The 17,129-nt window shown below is 32.6% G+C and overlaps 2 protein-coding genes across 2 annotated transcripts; one reads left to right on the plus strand and one right to left on the minus strand.

Moving 5' to 3' along the window:
- The first annotated feature begins 340 nt into the window (after window positions 1-340).
- Window positions 341-3,155, plus strand: LOC139852673 (protein RAE1). Its single transcript, XM_071841996.1, has 11 exons — window positions 341-505; window positions 634-720; window positions 829-906; window positions 1,027-1,220; window positions 1,320-1,461; window positions 1,572-1,652; window positions 1,747-1,875; window positions 1,967-2,044; window positions 2,538-2,609; window positions 2,700-2,780; window positions 2,888-3,155. Exons 1-11 carry the CDS (start codon window positions 449-451, stop codon window positions 2,936-2,938), a joined length of 1,050 nt encoding a protein of 349 aa, XP_071698097.1. The 5' UTR covers window positions 341-448; the 3' UTR covers window positions 2,939-3,155.
- A 1,637-nt stretch (window positions 3,156-4,792) lies between these two features.
- On the minus strand, window positions 4,793-11,500 carry LOC139851809 (BRASSINOSTEROID INSENSITIVE 1-associated receptor kinase 1-like). The gene is made up of 11 exons (XM_071840987.1): window positions 11,137-11,500; window positions 10,652-10,784; window positions 10,481-10,552; window positions 8,250-8,393; window positions 7,609-7,680; window positions 7,438-7,509; window positions 7,236-7,315; window positions 6,735-6,866; window positions 6,291-6,632; window positions 5,797-6,191; window positions 4,793-5,436 (listed from the first exon to the last, which is right to left on the minus strand). Exons 1-11 carry the CDS (start codon window positions 11,228-11,230, stop codon window positions 5,119-5,121), a joined length of 1,854 nt encoding a protein of 617 aa, XP_071697088.1. The 5' UTR covers window positions 11,231-11,500; the 3' UTR covers window positions 4,793-5,118.
- Window positions 11,501-17,129: the final 5,629 nt, after the last annotated feature.

A 17,129-nucleotide genomic window follows, 5' to 3' on the forward strand; every position in this document is an offset into this window, starting at 1 on the left:
TTAGACAGTTTTACCCTAACTTTTACACATCAAATTTGTCATACACCAACAAATGAAGGGTATAAATGTTTAAATAATTTATTTGGTGGTGTATGGCAAATTTGAAGTGGTGTACAGATCAACTCCCATTTTATATTGGACTAACTGATAGATTAACAAAAGTATTTCACCCAAAACTAAATTCATAACCCAACCCGTATTTATTCATCATAATTTCAGTAAAACGCTTCTTACACCTCTCCGTAAATCCCTTTTTTCAATCCAGGTTAACCCGATCCGAATTCATGACACCTTCTAGCGTCAATACAACGCTACTGCATCTACATTTGATCATATAAAATCGCTCTCACTCGCACACAATTAATCATAAAAATTCGCCGAAGCGAATCCATCGTTTTCCGGCAATAATTAGGGTTTCGGTAGACGAGCTGTTCAAAATTTGAATACAATGTCTGCATTCGGCATTGGTTCTGCTTCCAATACAAATCCAAACAAGTCAACTGAGGTAAATAAATAATCCTAATTGTTTAATTAATGATTTTAATGATTAAATTGAAAATTAGCATTTATGTTGAGTATCGACTGAATTTAGCTACTGTATCTATTTAATTTGTTGTAAACGTGTATCTATAGGTTGTTTCTCCTCCAACCGATAGTGTATCCAGCCTTTCTTTTAGCCCTAAGGCTAATTATCTTGTTGCCACTTCTTGGGATAACCAGGTTAGTTTCACGTTTAGCATTCTAATTAGGTTTATTAATTATGTATTTTTAGGTAATTTTAGTTTGTTAACTAATAGTTGTGGTTTGATTATTATGGAACTATTGTAGGTGAGATGTTGGGAGATAACTAAAAGTGGTACTTCTGTTGGCTCTGTGGGAAAGGCGTCAATATCGCACGATCAACCGGTAAAATAAGATCATATTATGCATTATTTGGGTTCTGAATTGTTTGTGTTGGTTTTACGGTTTAATTATATTTGATTTCTGTTTGGTTAATGGCCCTTTTTTGATGTGTTACTTTTGTAGGTTTTATGTTCAGCTTGGAAGGATGATGGAACGACAGTTTTTTCAGGCGGTTGTGATAAACAAGTGAAGATGTGGCCGTTACTCTCTGGTGGTCAACCGGTGACCGTGGCTATGCATGATGCTCCTGTGAAAGAGATTGCTTGGATTCCAGAGATGAACCTTTTGGTATCGGGGAGCTGGGACAAGACACTAAGGTATCCGATTCATAGTAATTTTTGTTGATTTTGCATGTGAATATATGATATATATGATTCTTATTATATCATCTATAAAACTATGCTGCTTGCTTCCAGATACTGGGACTTGAGGCAGCAAACTCCGGTTCACACTCAGCAACTTCCTGAACGGTGCTATGCACTTACAGTGAGACATCCCCTGATGGTCGTTGGCACTGCGGATAGAAATCTTATAGTGTTTAACTTGCAGAATCCTCAGGTACGATGAATTTATATAAAGTATGGGTGGATTTTGAGATTAGTTATAAATTATAAATGCCTAGTTTATTTCAATAAGTTTTGATATTGAGTCCCTGTGGATTACAACAGGCCGAGTTTAAGAGAATCGCATCCCCACTAAAGTACCAAACTAGGTGTGTTGCTGCCTTTCCAGATCAGCAAGGTTTCTTGGTATGTTTCTACTTTTTACTTTCATAATCGATTATATCAAGTTGTTTGTTCTTTAAATGTTATCGTTATCCTTATGATTAATTTTGGTCATTAGGTTGGGTCAATTGAAGGGAGAGTTGGTGTACATCATCTTGATGAACAACAGCAAAGTAAAAACTTCACTTTTAAATGCCACCGAGAGGGAAATGATATATACTCAGTCAATTCTCTTAACTTTCATCCTGTAAGACACTTTATTATAACTGCTATTTGTAAATTTGATTTTAACTCTTTTTGTAGATGAACTTTGAACTTTTTGTCTCCCTTTTTTTCAGATTCATCACACATTTGCAACTGCTGGATCTGACGGTGCTTTTAACTTCTGGGACAAAGATAGCAAACAAAGATTGAAGGTACCTTTATACAATTACGTTGTCATTATTTGTTTGCTTATGATACGTCTGATATCAAATGTGCTTCTTTTTCTTTTTCACTTAGTGTCCATGTATCCATCTATGGAAAAGGTTCACATCACATCTTTATATCCCTGTAGATATCAGTTGTAGATTTATTGTGATTTATTTCGGTTCTCTCGGTCTACTATACTTTCAACCTAGACTTATATATGTAAGCATATGTTGGTGATTTAGCTAGTAGTCAACCACTTATGCTGATTGTGTGTACTTTACTTGTGGCAAGTTGTGGGTTGCATTGTATACAAAAACTTTGTCTATTGTTAACGTCTTTACAATAGAATGATGCAGCAAATATGTTATCTGTGTCTACTTTAGATAGGTTATTGATATATTATTATTATATTTATGTAAATGTAAATGTAGATATCTAAACAGGTTGGCATGTTGTATTGTTTAAGATATAGTGTATACTAACCCGGCTGTTGAACAGGCAATGTCAAGATGTAATCAGCCTATACCTTGCAGCAGCTTCAATAATGATGGTTCCATATATGCGTATGCTGTAAGTATTAGTATTGCACACGTATGATATGAATATATGATGTTTGATTTATTTAATAACTAGTAGTGAATTAAACTTGTTATCATTAAGGTATCTTATGACTGGAGCAAGGGTGCAGAAAATCATAATCCAGCAACAGCGAAGAGTTATATTTACTTGCACTTGCCTCAGGTCTGAAATACATAATGTCTCTTTTGTAATACATTGTTCTATTTATTTATATTTATTTCACTCTCTACTGGAACGAAAAATTGTTATTTTGATTATTAATATGGCAGGATTCTGAGGTTAAAGGAAAGCCTCGTGTTGGAACCAGTGGAAGGAAGTGATGACATGACATTGTCTATTTTAGACGTTGAGCATATGTTAATTAGTGTGCAGGGAAGATACTAGTTTGTGCATCCTTTTACTTAGATTTGGTAGACAGACAGCTTGGTTCGATTATGATGTATGACTTTTTCTTGAAAATGTGAGGTTATTTCTTGGTTGTCTATGTAATCCATAAGTTGTGGGAGTCTTCTAATGGCGAGAAGTTTCTGTTTGAAATGTCTTATTGTTTTCTTGTTCGATTATTAAATGGGATTGGTCTGTTTAGGTTGTTACCACCTGGCCGGTTAGAGGGGTTGAACAACTGCTTAACATGGAAGGTTAGATTAGGTTGATTTACGAACTAAATTGTTGTCAAACTAGTTGACGTTTCTTAGACATGATTATAGAATCTATCAAAGGTATGTTAGTACAATGTTCAAATCTAATACAACGACAACAACAATACCCAATCCAGCGTATGCGAGGTATGGGGAGGTGAGATGTAGACAATCCTTACACTATTCTAGAATAGAAGAGAAGTCGTTTCTCTATCGATGAGTTGAGAAAAAAATTCTCTACCCAGAAAGTCATCCCTCTCTCTACTCCAGAGTAGAGAGATTGATTCTGTGAGGACCTCCGGCCTAAAAAAAAAAAAAAAAACTTGTACTGTACAAGTTGTCAATGCATAAAATGAGAGAATTTTATGAAATACATTGTTGGAAACATCACTACCCGTAATATATACTACTCCTGTAATGTAATATACTGATACTAAGCTAGTACTAATAATTACCAATACCAATCTAGTTTAAAACAATGCAACAAAGGTTTAAAAGTATTTAAGTACACGTTATTAGTTATGTTAAACTAGTTTGATGCTTTAATCTAAGGATGGGCGTGGTACTGTATCGGTAGTGAACCGTTTGGTACCGATTTATTTTTAATCCAACGTGAGGACCAATACTGTATCTATATAATCGGTTCGGAACCGATACGGTATAAAACACTACTATACTCGTTTGGTACCGAATTAAAAATTTCTAGTAAATTGCTAATGTATCGAAAAAGAAAGAGGGGTTACTAATAAATAGATCACTTCGCACAAAGATTATGTGAATGATATACGAAAGGATATTTCATACTATGTTTCATGTTTCGTGGTTGAAATTAAAAACGATAAATTCGTCATGTTTGTTTATTATGTAGCTTGCACGCATTCGGTTATTTTTATTTATGAATGGCGTCTCTATGTTTGACCAAATATTTTATTATGGTCAAATCATATGACCACTTTTATGTTACTGCCTCCTGCATGTTTCTCACTAATAAGTAAACTTTCATCATTTTGAACATTATATTGTAAATTTAATTAGAGATTAGAGATGAAGTAGGATTATTATAAGAAGAGGAAGCTACGTGAAAAATAACTTATGCAGTTATGCTTGCGGCAAAAGTTATTATATTAAGCTTATGGTCCCAGAAAACGTAAATGTATAAATAACTTAGGCTTGTAATGCGGTATCGGATAGTAAAACGGTAAAATACCAATAATTTACTAAAAGTTACCGCATTTAAAATTTTTGAATATTTAGGTACCGAATACCGCATCGATTGTAGTAGTGCGGTGACAGTTCAGTACCAGTACGCATACGGTATCGAAAATTCCAGTGCCGGTACGCATACGGTATCAAAAATTTTAGTACTAATGTTCAACCCTACTTTAATATGCTCTTCAATAACATGTTAAAAAAAACCCCCAGAATTACAATTACTTTTATTACATTGAGGGTTATGTTAATGCTTTTCCGTTTTGTTTTTAATAAAAAATCACGAGATATCATGTGATATTAAATTATTACATATGAAACAAGAGCTAAAATACCAAGAAAATGTATTTATTTTGTTCATCTGGTTTACTACATAAGGAACCAAAATACATTGGCGTTTCAACAAACATTTGGGGTTACTTTGCACCTGAAAACTCTTACTCCCACCTTCTCATCTATAAACACAATTAAGACAACAACAAAAGACCAAAACTCTAGACACAATCCACCTCCAACTGTCTTAGGTGGTGAACACAAAAGAAAACACACCACCAAAAAAAAAAAAAAAAAAAAAACAAGAATTTTCATATGCACAACGACGGTGTCGATGATCTCCAGATTCCACAAAGAAGACAACCCGAAACCCATTATCATCATCTGGGTCCAGAGAGTTCATCAGGACGAAGATTATAAGTCGAATCTGCAATAATCCAATCACTATTTGGATTATGAACATTATTAAATTCTTGACGAAACATCTCTTCTTTTTGCCATTCCTCCCATCGTTCTGCTAAACCATCACCTTCAAGCATTCTCACAACTTCCGACATCTTGGGCCGCTCCAGCGGTGTCCCTTGTGTGCACAGTAGTGCCACCTGGATCAATTGTTCCACCTCATCGTCTATATAATTACCTTTCAAATCTGCATCAACCAGTGTCTCCAACTTTTTTTCCTTCAAAAGACCTTTCACCTGTAAAGTTTCAAACATCAAAATCATCCCCAACTCGAGATATTTCAAAATCGGAAAAAAAAAAAAAAAAAAAAAAAAAAGGTAGAAGGTTTTCCTTGTTTGGCCTACCCGGGAGGGCGAGTAATCCGACCCCGTACTCTAATGTACATAGCCTAACAGGATTACTCCCTTGGCTGTTTCCAACCCATCCCTGGCCACCACTAAACATTCGTCCTGGACGGGATTCGAACCTGAGACCTCTTTAAAGGAACTCAGGGCCCCAACCACTGGGCTATCTAGTGATGGTGCGAAAAAGTGGCCTATCGCAGATAAGAGAACAAAATAACATAAAACCAGCAGATGAAAGTGGAAGGTGCGTACCCAATCAAGCAACATGACATCATCATCATTTGCAAGACGAGCAAGATCAAATGCCCTTTGACCAGTTATGAGCTCGAGAAGCATCACACCGTACCCAAAAACATCAGTCTTCTCTGATGATTTACCAGTCGATAGGTACTCGGGGGCTATGTGTCCGATTGTACCACGAACAGCTGTCGTAACATGAGTATCTTTATAGTCCATAAGCTTAGCCAACCCAAAATCACCAACTACTGCTTCAAATTCTTCATCCAATAATATATTTGCAGCTTTCACATCACGATGAATGATCTTCGGGTCACAATGATCATGCAAATAAGCAAGTCCTCTTGCAGACCCCAACGCAATTCGCTTTCGTATTGGCCAATCAAGTGGCTCCTGTGTATCGGGTCTCTCTACAATAATTTTGTTAATTAACAGAAAGTTAGAAAATAAATGTTGACTTTTTGGTCAAAGTTACAACAAAAAGCACAACTTTTTAGGTCATATTGTACCTCTTAAGCATGAGGCAACACTCCCATTGGCCATATACGGATAAACGAGCAACCGCTCGGTGGGTGTCATGCAAAAGCCTCGTAACCGAAGTAGATTTCGATGTACGGCCATACTGATCATTTCGACTTCGGTCTGAAACTGCAATTCTCCGCCTTGAGTTCGTTCCTCTTTTAGCCGTTTTACGGCTACCAAAGTTCCATCGGCTAACCGTCCTTTGTAGACTTTACCGAATCCACCTCGTCCAAGAATATGTCTATTACTGAAATAATCAGTTGCAATTTGTAGTTCACGAAGTGAAAACCTCTTCAATTGCCCCAAATGAACTTCGGGATCCTCTTCAGCTGTGTACACATGAAATTATGTGTAAATAAGTAGGCATCTAACGTTTCAAAAAATGTTTGAAATGAAGGTAATTAAATAACGAGTGTGAGTTTTTTACTAACCAGGTACATCGAAGAAATGATCCTGAGGTTTCCTACGTCGCCACCAAGCAAGTGCAATTGCGGGACCCGCAAACAATAGGGCGGCACCTGCAGCAACACCTCCGGCAATGGCCCCGGTTGCACCGTTTCCGACTGGAATAACAAACAATTCACGGGGTACTTATAAAGTTAGAACATGTTCAATTTGGTGACCCGAAGAAAACATAAAGTGGGATACATTTATATTTATATATGGGAATATTACTTAACACTTCATTATAGTTAATAATACCACCTGATCTTTTTTCTTTTCCTTTTTGAGAAATATACTATATACTATACTATTATAAATTCACAAGATAAACTAAAAAGACTAAAAGAAACTTCACAAAAAAGGTGGGACTCATCAGAAAGACATTAAAAATGCTCATTTGAAAATAAAATCTCAAAATTATATTGCATAACATAGAGTTATTTTATTATAAATTTGTATATTTGTTGCTTTGTCAAAAATAGTATTACCAGAAGGTGATTGAGAACTTGGTGGAGTTGGAGCTTGAGGAATGACTGGAGGAGCTGTTAAGTTGGGATTACCAGCAAAACTGGAATTTAAAAAAATGAACAATTAACTTAAGGTGTAATTAGTATTTAAATTTAAATACAGAACTAGCCTTGTAAATAAAAAGTAATTAAATACAGAAAATAAAGATGGGTTGCAACATACCTGATAGGTGTGAAAAGAGAGAAGGAACCATTCACTGGGACATCTCCATTTAGATTGTTGTTTGAAAGATCACTACACAGATTACACATTGATAATACAATTTAGTTTTTTTAATAAACAATAAACAATTATGTATAAATTTAAGAAAAGTGAAAATGTTTGGGTACTCACAGAACTTGCAGTGAAACTATAGTAGTTAACGAAATTGGAATAGTTCCAGTCAATGTGTTGTTGTTGAGACGCCTGTCCTTGCAAAAAATAAAAATAAAAAATCAGATAAATGACACCGTAATTCCCCAAACAACCACGATGATCCAAAAAATCAACCATGAAAACATAAGAATTGAGTCTACTAGTAGACAAAGGTTTAGAATTTGATGATACAAATCAACTGAATTTTCTTTTTCTTTTCCTTCTCTACAGATCAGTAAATTTTCTGTTGGGAACGGGCAGTTATAACATTGGCAATCTCATTTATTATTTTCAAAAATAATTTAGTAGATTATGTTCATTTAACAAATTACTATGTTCAATTAACAAATTACAACAACAACAACAACAATACCCAATTCCACTAAAGTGGAGTATGGGGGAGGTTAGATGTAGACAGTCCTTTCCTCTACCCTAAAGTAAAAGGAAAGTCATTCCTCCACCCACGGATACCTATCGGTCCCCAGGTAGAGGAAGTCGTCCCTCCCTATTCTGTAGAGCAGAGAGGCTGCTTCCTAGGGACCTCCGACCCGAATTCATTTAACAAATTAATTTGTCCATTTAACAAATTAATTTCATAAATATAATACAAGAACACGTACAGAAAACGAAGCTTCTGGAGCTTGCCCAACGTATCAGGAATCCCACCATCTAACCGATTGAGATAAAGATCCAAACTCACTAAGTTTGTTAAGTTCCCGAGCTCGGGAGGAATTTTTCCAGTAATGTTATTACTGTAAAGTTCCCTGTAAAATAGCACATCATTACAAAAACACCTTATTAGTATTTTAGTATTAGTATTAGTATTAGTATTAGTAGTAGTAGTAGTACTAAAATGAAGTAATAAACAGAATATTAAGTGAAATCTGAAGCATTTTTTATATTTTGGATTTATACGGCTTGCTAAAACACAAGCTTTTTTATAATACACAAAAGGAACGGGTATATAAAAGAGAAAAAGGTACTATCTCATAGTTTAAGACTTGAACAACCAGTTTCATATTATTTGGAAACAAAATGTCCTATTTGGTCGTCATTTTATTTAGTAAATCCACAAGTGATCAAAACTTGTCAAACAACATAAACACATCCAAACAGTACCTCCTACAACGTGTTTTGTAATATCTAACTATGTAATTCCAATCTATTTAAATTGCATAAACAGTTTTTTATTAACGATGATTAGGAGTCACTGATGGGGGTCGAACGCGATGTTGACACCCACCCAAACATTTCCTTGGTACGAATCATTACAATCCTACCGCCCCTCGGGAGGAAACCTCCACGACGAATCCATACGGTCATCGCGTGTGGTAAAACCCCCTCGGGTGAGGCAAACGCATACCACCACGACGATCCACCACCCCACCAACCACCACCACCTCCAACCACCACCACCAAGCACCGCCTCCCACCACCACCACCCTAAACCCTAAAGTTGCTCTGTTTCCAGATCAGGGTTTGTAAATGTTTATTTCCTTTATTTTTGGGATGGTACATACATCTTTTCTTTCAGATTAATGAAATATGTAGAACTTAATAAGTAATATGGTATAGAGACTTCGTTAAATATTTGCTCTATACATGTACAAGTTGTTTCTAAAGATGGTTCTGTTTCTTAATTAGGGTTTGTATTTCTTTCCGTTTTCTTCATTTTTGGACTATACATATACATCTTCTCTATTAGATTTAATCTGTTCAAATACATGTTCCTTTATTTATCCTTTAATTCAATTTATATTTGTGAGTTGTTATTGAGGGCCTATTCTTACAAGGGATCAAATAGCATTAGGAGATTTAGGAAATAGGGGTTTTAGATAGAAACAGAGACTACTGATAATGGAAGCTTTACAAAACATTTGTGAAGTTCAACTGGTTTTATTCATTTACACCACCAAACTTCACAGATGTTTTGTAAAGCTTCCCTAATCAGTAGTCTTTGTTTCTTTCTGAAACCCCTATTTCCTAAATTTCCCAATGCTATTTGATCCCTTCTAAGAACAGGCCCTCAATAACAACTCACAAATATAGATTGAACTAAAAGATAAATAAAGAAACATGTATTGGAACAGATTAAATCTTAAAGAGAAGATGTATGTGTATAGTTCAAAAATGAAGAAAACGGAAAAATACAAACCCTAATTAAAAAACAGAACCAGCTTTAGAAACAGCTATGTACATGTATAGAGCAAACATTTAACAAAATTTCAATACCATATTACTTATTAAGTTCAACAGATTTATTTAATCTGAAAGGAAAAATGTATTTACCAGCCCAAACATAAATGAAATAAACAGTTACAAGCCCTGATCTAGAAACAGAGCAGCTTTAAAAACAAAAATTAAGTATATTGAAACTTGAAGTTACCTGTTGTTGGTCTTCAATGGCAAAAGCTTTGACGAAAAATGGTGCGTGGGTGTTGGGGGTGGGGGTCACTATCACTACGCCAACTGCGCGTCTTTTATGTTCAGTATATATTATATACTTTTTTCCAATCAAATTCCGTTTTATGCTAATTACATGTCACCCAAAGATAGTTGAACACTTTCTTATCATAAATAATTTAATTTAATCTAATAATATAATATAATATAAAATATAATATGCACATATGATACCTACAGATGGAAAAAGTCCAGGAACCATACAAAAATGTGCACATGTGGGTGAAAGCAAAAGTCCCAAATGGGGTAATAGCATGAGAAAGACCTTATTAGATACCATTAATTTGAAGTAAAAAAGTAGCTTGTTCCAACTAGCATTCTATTCACAATTAGAATATATACATTTATACAATATTCGTAATAATCATGCATACTAAATGTGACTTACAAATACTGTAAATTTGGGAGTAGACCGAGTTGTGGAACTAGTTGACCTGACAAGTTCGCGTTTCCAAGATCACTGCATAAATTAAAAACCAAAACAAAATTATTTTAGTTATAATTACAGAAACAAACCCATGTTAAAAAAGATAAACTTTATCTCAAGTAAGAAGCTTACACTCGGGTAACGCTGTTTTCATTATTGCATGTAACATGAAACCATGTACATGGATTTACAAGAGTCGCATCCCAACTTTGAAGAACATTATTTGGATCACCTAATTGAGTCTTTAAAGCATTCAATGCATCACCTGTTGTACACACCAAATTTAATCAATAACTCATCTCAATCATCAAAATTGGCACTTTCACTTGCAAAACAAGATATGCTACTCAATATAATCCTTTGTAAGTTAATCACAAAATTAGGAACAATTGCAACTACATACTCATTAGGTTCACTACCTATTATAAGAGCTACAACAACTAAAATTGGGGCAAAATGTTTAATTCCAATATAACAAACCCAACTGCCTTAATTACTAGATTTGATTAAGCAACAATACAGGAATCAAAGTCAGCACATAGATTAAGCTCAAATCAGAAGTCTATTATGCAACATTAAAAGCTTAAATACCAATTCAGTAATGAAAAAGCAGATACCTTCAGCATTTCCATAGACTTTTGACAGGTTGTTAAACACCAATATGAACCAAACAAGAACGGAAGCTGAAGCCAAAGAAACATGCCGATCCATTTCAAATAAACCGGGTCGGGTCAAACTAACAAACTAGATTTCTCATAATTAACTAACTCAGATCAAAAAATTTGAAATACCCAGAACCCTAATCAACAAACTCTAAGTTTAAACTTTAAAACAGAGCTCGAACAAGCAGAACCCTTGCTATGTTATCCACAGATTTACCAAAAATAAAGAACACCCAGCTCAAGAAAGGTCAAAATGATAAAATTAGAAGAAAATAATTAGTGGGTATTGTTGTAAATGAAAAGAAAAGAAAAGAAAAGAAAAAAAAAAAGATTGAAACTTTGGGTGGAAATGGAGTTTGAGGATGGATAGTCTTGGTGTTGATTTAGTCAAAGGTTCTCTTTTTCTGTGTGTTTTCTCTCTCTTCAAAGACAACTGGTTGTAAAAGAATAGAGAAAGAGTGTCGACGTTAGTGGGGGGATTCAATTCATTCAACTTGTTTCTCTCTCTACAATTCTTTACTTTTCATTTTTTTTTTTTTAAATTTACTCCGTATTTTTTTTTTTTTTTTTTTTTTTTGAAAGGCAACTCACACACCCACCTAAATCTAACTCGAATATATACATCACGAATTGTCCTAAGCAGGACTCGAACCCTCAACCTCAAGGTTGTAAGGGTGACCTCGATACCATCAAGCCATTGGCTCTTTGGTTTGATTATACTCCGTATTTATTTGACTATTACACTATTTGATTTGATTATATCGAGTAACAATTTTTTAACGATGACCTTTGTATATTTTGTAAATTGTAATGTGTATAAAATAAAATTGTACAAATTGATTATCTGTTAACTTTAAATTGGCGATTATCAATTTATAAAACTTTTTATGCACGTTAAATACAATTTTAAAAGATTATTGTTAAAAAAATTCTTTATTAAATTTACATTTAAAAGTCTACTTTTGCATTTAATTAATTAATAAAGTCAAAAGATTGATTATATTATATGATTTTATAAAGTTTGCAATTAATAAAAATCATTAGAAAAATATTTATTTTTATATTCAATTTAATCAAATATAAATGAACTTTTATTTTAGACAACATTGTATTATTTATCGTAGGATTAAGAGTAGCTGTAATCAAAGTTGTTACCAATTTGTAGGTGATTATCAATTTTCTGATAATATAATCTTTTATTTGGGAAATGATCAAATAAATAATGAAGTGTTTTTTTGGAATTTAGAAAGAAGAAAAAAGAAAATGACAGTTATTAACGGGGTCAAACGCACGCACGGGGTTGGACCCACAATGTTCGCAGAAGATACAATTACTCACTCCTTTCAATTGCACGGAATTCACAACCTTTTTCACTTTTACCACATGCCTTCAAATTTACTCCTTAGTATTTTATTTTATTTATCTATATTTAATATTTAATATTTATATTTATATTATTAATTACTACGTATTTAATACCTCGTCCCACATCGATCTGTGTAAAAAAGTTTGTGTTCTTATAAAGTAACTTTCATCTTTACCAGACATAACGCGTTTTGAGACTACAAACATATCAGATCTCATCAGAACTCTGCAGTTAAGCATAGGAATGACAATGGATCGGATGAGGCCGTATCCATATCCATTTATTTTTTCTAATCTATATCAATTTATAAAAATTTCATCCATCCATATTCATATCTGTCGGGTAAAGCGGGTTAATGGATAATTATCCATATCCATTTAATTTTTTTTTTTTAAACAATTATAAGTGGTTATTCACGTATATGATTAAAAGTTCTATTTCTTAATAGTATATGCGACCGAAAGTCACATTTTTACAAATATATATAACAAATACTCAACAAATAGCCTATTAAACGTGTAAGGATATTAATTACATGTAAGTTGCTTACTTTTTAGTTACATGGAATCACATTTAAACCACAAAAGTACGATAGATTATAAATACATTTAATAATTTAACAAAACAAAATATAAAAATGAATTTATATTTTTAGAGAAAATATAAAGAAAGATGAGTATAATTAATAAAATATCACTACATAAATGATATTAATTCGAGCGATAAATTTATATATTTAGTGATTTCGAGTGAAAGCGGGTTCATCCATAGATGAAACTTTTCATCCATATTCATATCCATATCCATTTTGGTTCATACATGAAAGGACCCGTTCATATACATTATAAACGATTCACAATAGTTGATTTCATTGCGAGGTACTTGACCTCTATATGATACATTTTACAAACATTGCATTCATTTTTAAAAGACAAACTATCATTTACATCGAAAGTTGACGGCATGCATACCCTTTCATAATATATCCATCTATAATTGACTTAATAATAATCTTGATGAACTCGACGACTCGAATGCAACGTCTTTTGAAATATGTCATGAATGACTCCAAGTAATGTCTCTAATACGAGCCAATGCACAGCGGAATATTTCTTTCATACCTGAGAATAAACATGCTTTCAAGTGTCAACCAAAAGGTTGGTGAGTTCATAGATTTATCGTAAACAATAAAATTCATCATTTTGATAGACCACAAGATTTAAATGCTGCATGGTACAAATGGGCCCGAATCCTATACCCACATGTAATGTACATGCAATATCTTTTAAATATAGTACACATATCTCGTGTACGAAATCAATTTTCAAAATTCCTTCATAACCGTACACATATCTCGTGTACAAAAATATCATACACATAACCTGTGTATAAAATTATTCTCTCGATAAATAACATTCACTTTGCTTTCATCACTTGGCTTGGTAACCGACCTTAACATATAATACGCATAATAATATCTCCAAAACAGAACATCTCGTCTGTATAATATATAAACTTCGAAGTACTAAACACCACGCCCACTAGCCCTTCCGTCTAGTGAACATTCTGGGTGGGGGTGTTAAACCCGGTAGCTACCTTTAGGATTCGCGTCAATTAGGCATGCACTAATTCTCAAAATTAGTGATGTTCCCTAATTCTTAGGTTACCAAGCAATAATAATCAGGGGAAAAATATTCTTAGCAATTGTGGCAATTATCACGTCCACATAATTCAATGGTGGCAATTATCACGTCCACATAATTCATTCGAGGAATGTTTTGCTTGTGTCTATCTCGTCAAACATTTATAAAAGCATTTCATGTATTCGCAGTTCAAAATGTATTTCAAAAGCATTTAACAAATCAGTTGTAAAAGTAGCGCATGTATTCTCAGTCCCAAAAATGTAAAGAGTAAAAGAGAATCAAATGAACTCACGCATATAAATATTGTAAAACAGTTATTAAAACATTGCATGTATTCTCAGCCCAAAAATGTAATGAGTAAAAGGGAGCAAATGAACTCACCATACTGTATTTTGTAGTAAAAATACATATGACGACATTGAACAAGTATAGGGTTGGCCTCGGATTCACAAACATATACCATTTGTATATATGTATTAAAACATATAATCGTAACTGAACAAATTTATTTATTATATCTTAATTTATATATTATATATATTTAATTTGTGTATATTTTTAAAATGATTAATATTATTATAGTTATATATAGGTATATCTGTTTAGTGTTATAGTAAAAATGCCTAAATTATTATATATGAGTATTTTCTATAATAATTTGTTAATATAGTTAATATATACCTATCATAATACTTTTAAAACTTTTATTTTTATCTTCATAATACTTTTAATATTAATGATATTGTTATTACTAATAATCATAATACTTTTTGTTTTAACATGATAACTTTAAATAAATGATTAGTAATGATAATAAATTTTAATAATAACAATAGCACTGTTAATAGATATAGATATAATAATAATAATAATAATAATAATAATAATAATAATAATAATAATAACAATAATAATAATAATAATGTTAAGATAGTGCTTATAACAATAACAATGATAATAATGATATTACAAATTTTAAATGTGTTACTATACTAATAGAAATGATACTAATATCAATATTTATGAAAAACAATACTTTTATTATTTTCATAATAATACCAGTTTTAACAAACTCGACAGTTTTAAGAATAACATTACTTTTAGTAATAAAGGTATTAATAATAATACTAGTACAGATAATAATAATAACTATAAAAATTTTACTACAATGATAATAGTGATAATAATAATAATAATAATGTTACAATAATAATAAATACTAATAATAATAATATTAATAATGATAGTACTAGTAGTTTTATATGATAATACTAGTAATAATAATATTATAAGTTATATTAATGACAATAATAATCATATAACTAATAATGATAACTAGCATAATAACAACAATTAATAATAATTCGAGTAATAAAGTAACATCACCATCAGCCCGTAGTATGATATTGTCCGCTTTGGACACAAGCCGATCACCGACGGGCTACCCGCGCACGAGTACAACCCCGGATCGCACTTCTACCTCACGGATTTGCTTCTCGGGTAAACACCCTCAAAACGCGTCATGTCAGAGTGCGCAGCACAACTGGTATGATACTGTCCGCTCTGGGCCACGGGCCGATCACCGACAGGCCAACTTGCCCCGGATCGCACCTACCCGCACGACTTTAAATGCGTCATACCAGAAGAGGTATCCACACCCTTATAAGGAGTGCTTTGTTTTCCTCTCCCACCGATGTGGGACGAGTCTGTTACAAATAATAATAACAATAAATAATAATATTACTAATAATAATAATAATAATAATAATAATAATAATAATAATAATAATAATAATAATAATAATAATAATAATAATAATAATAATAATCAAAACTACCTTTAAAAGAATCAAAAAGGCTTTTCCCCAAAAAAATGCTCATGGTACAGCTCGAACATGAGACCTCAGGTTAACCCACTAACATCCCTCACCATTGCTCCATGTCTGCTTATCTGTTTATACCCCATATTCATATAATTTAACCCAGCATTTTTGTGTTCTAACTCCATCTTCTTCTTCAAAGATCCATACGACCATCACTAATCAAAATTAACAAAATCGAGTAACACGTTTTGTCTTGGTTCATTTAACCGAAATATATTAACCTATAATGGTTCCTGACTTAATTGAAAACACACAAAAAAAAATATATGTATATATCGTTGCTGTTGCTGTCGCAACTTCTAACAAAAAAAAATTTCTTGTTTTCCATTTATAAACATTTTTGGATTGTGATTCCTTCATGAAATATTTCCTAAATAGCCATTAAAACACTCTGGAATTAACAATCGAATTGGAAACAACGTATACTTCATGAATTCGAAGGAAGAACATTAGTTGACTTTCACAAACCCAAACTTTGACTTTGAAATTCGTACTTGATTTGAGAAATTAAAGATTGAGAATTTACAGAGGGATTAAAGGGATGATTTCTAAGACATCTGCATTTAAAGATTTTGAAGGTTTGTTCGAAATCGAATTTTGGCCAAAAAGTGTAAAGTATAGAGGAACTGGTAAAAAAAAATAATAATCTCCTCCTTAGTTCTGTTTGTAGATGACGAGGTTATAGCAAGTTGTACTCAACGATTTCCAAATAGAAGAAAACAAATTTTTAAAAAGCAGAAAGGGAAGGCTAACCAAAATTGTACTAACTTTTACTTTTGTATCATGTATGATGAGATCGATATGTAATCAATATAGACACAAACAAAAATTGGGCTGTAGCAAAATGGAAAAAAATAAAGCAGACAGGAGAAGATCGAATTCTGTTATCAGTCGTTTTACTTCCTATATTTATTTATTATTATGAATAATAAAAATAATAATAAAAAAATACTGTTAATCGTAAATAATAAGGACACTAATATTACTAATCAATATAACATTACTAATAACAATAGAAATAATAATAATATTGTTTTTAACTATAAAAATGATAAA

This window comes from Rutidosis leptorrhynchoides, chromosome 6, assembly GCF_046630445.1.
Source record: "Rutidosis leptorrhynchoides isolate AG116_Rl617_1_P2 chromosome 6, CSIRO_AGI_Rlap_v1, whole genome shotgun sequence".
Classification (NCBI taxonomy): Eukaryota; Viridiplantae; Streptophyta; class Magnoliopsida; order Asterales; family Asteraceae; genus Rutidosis; species Rutidosis leptorrhynchoides.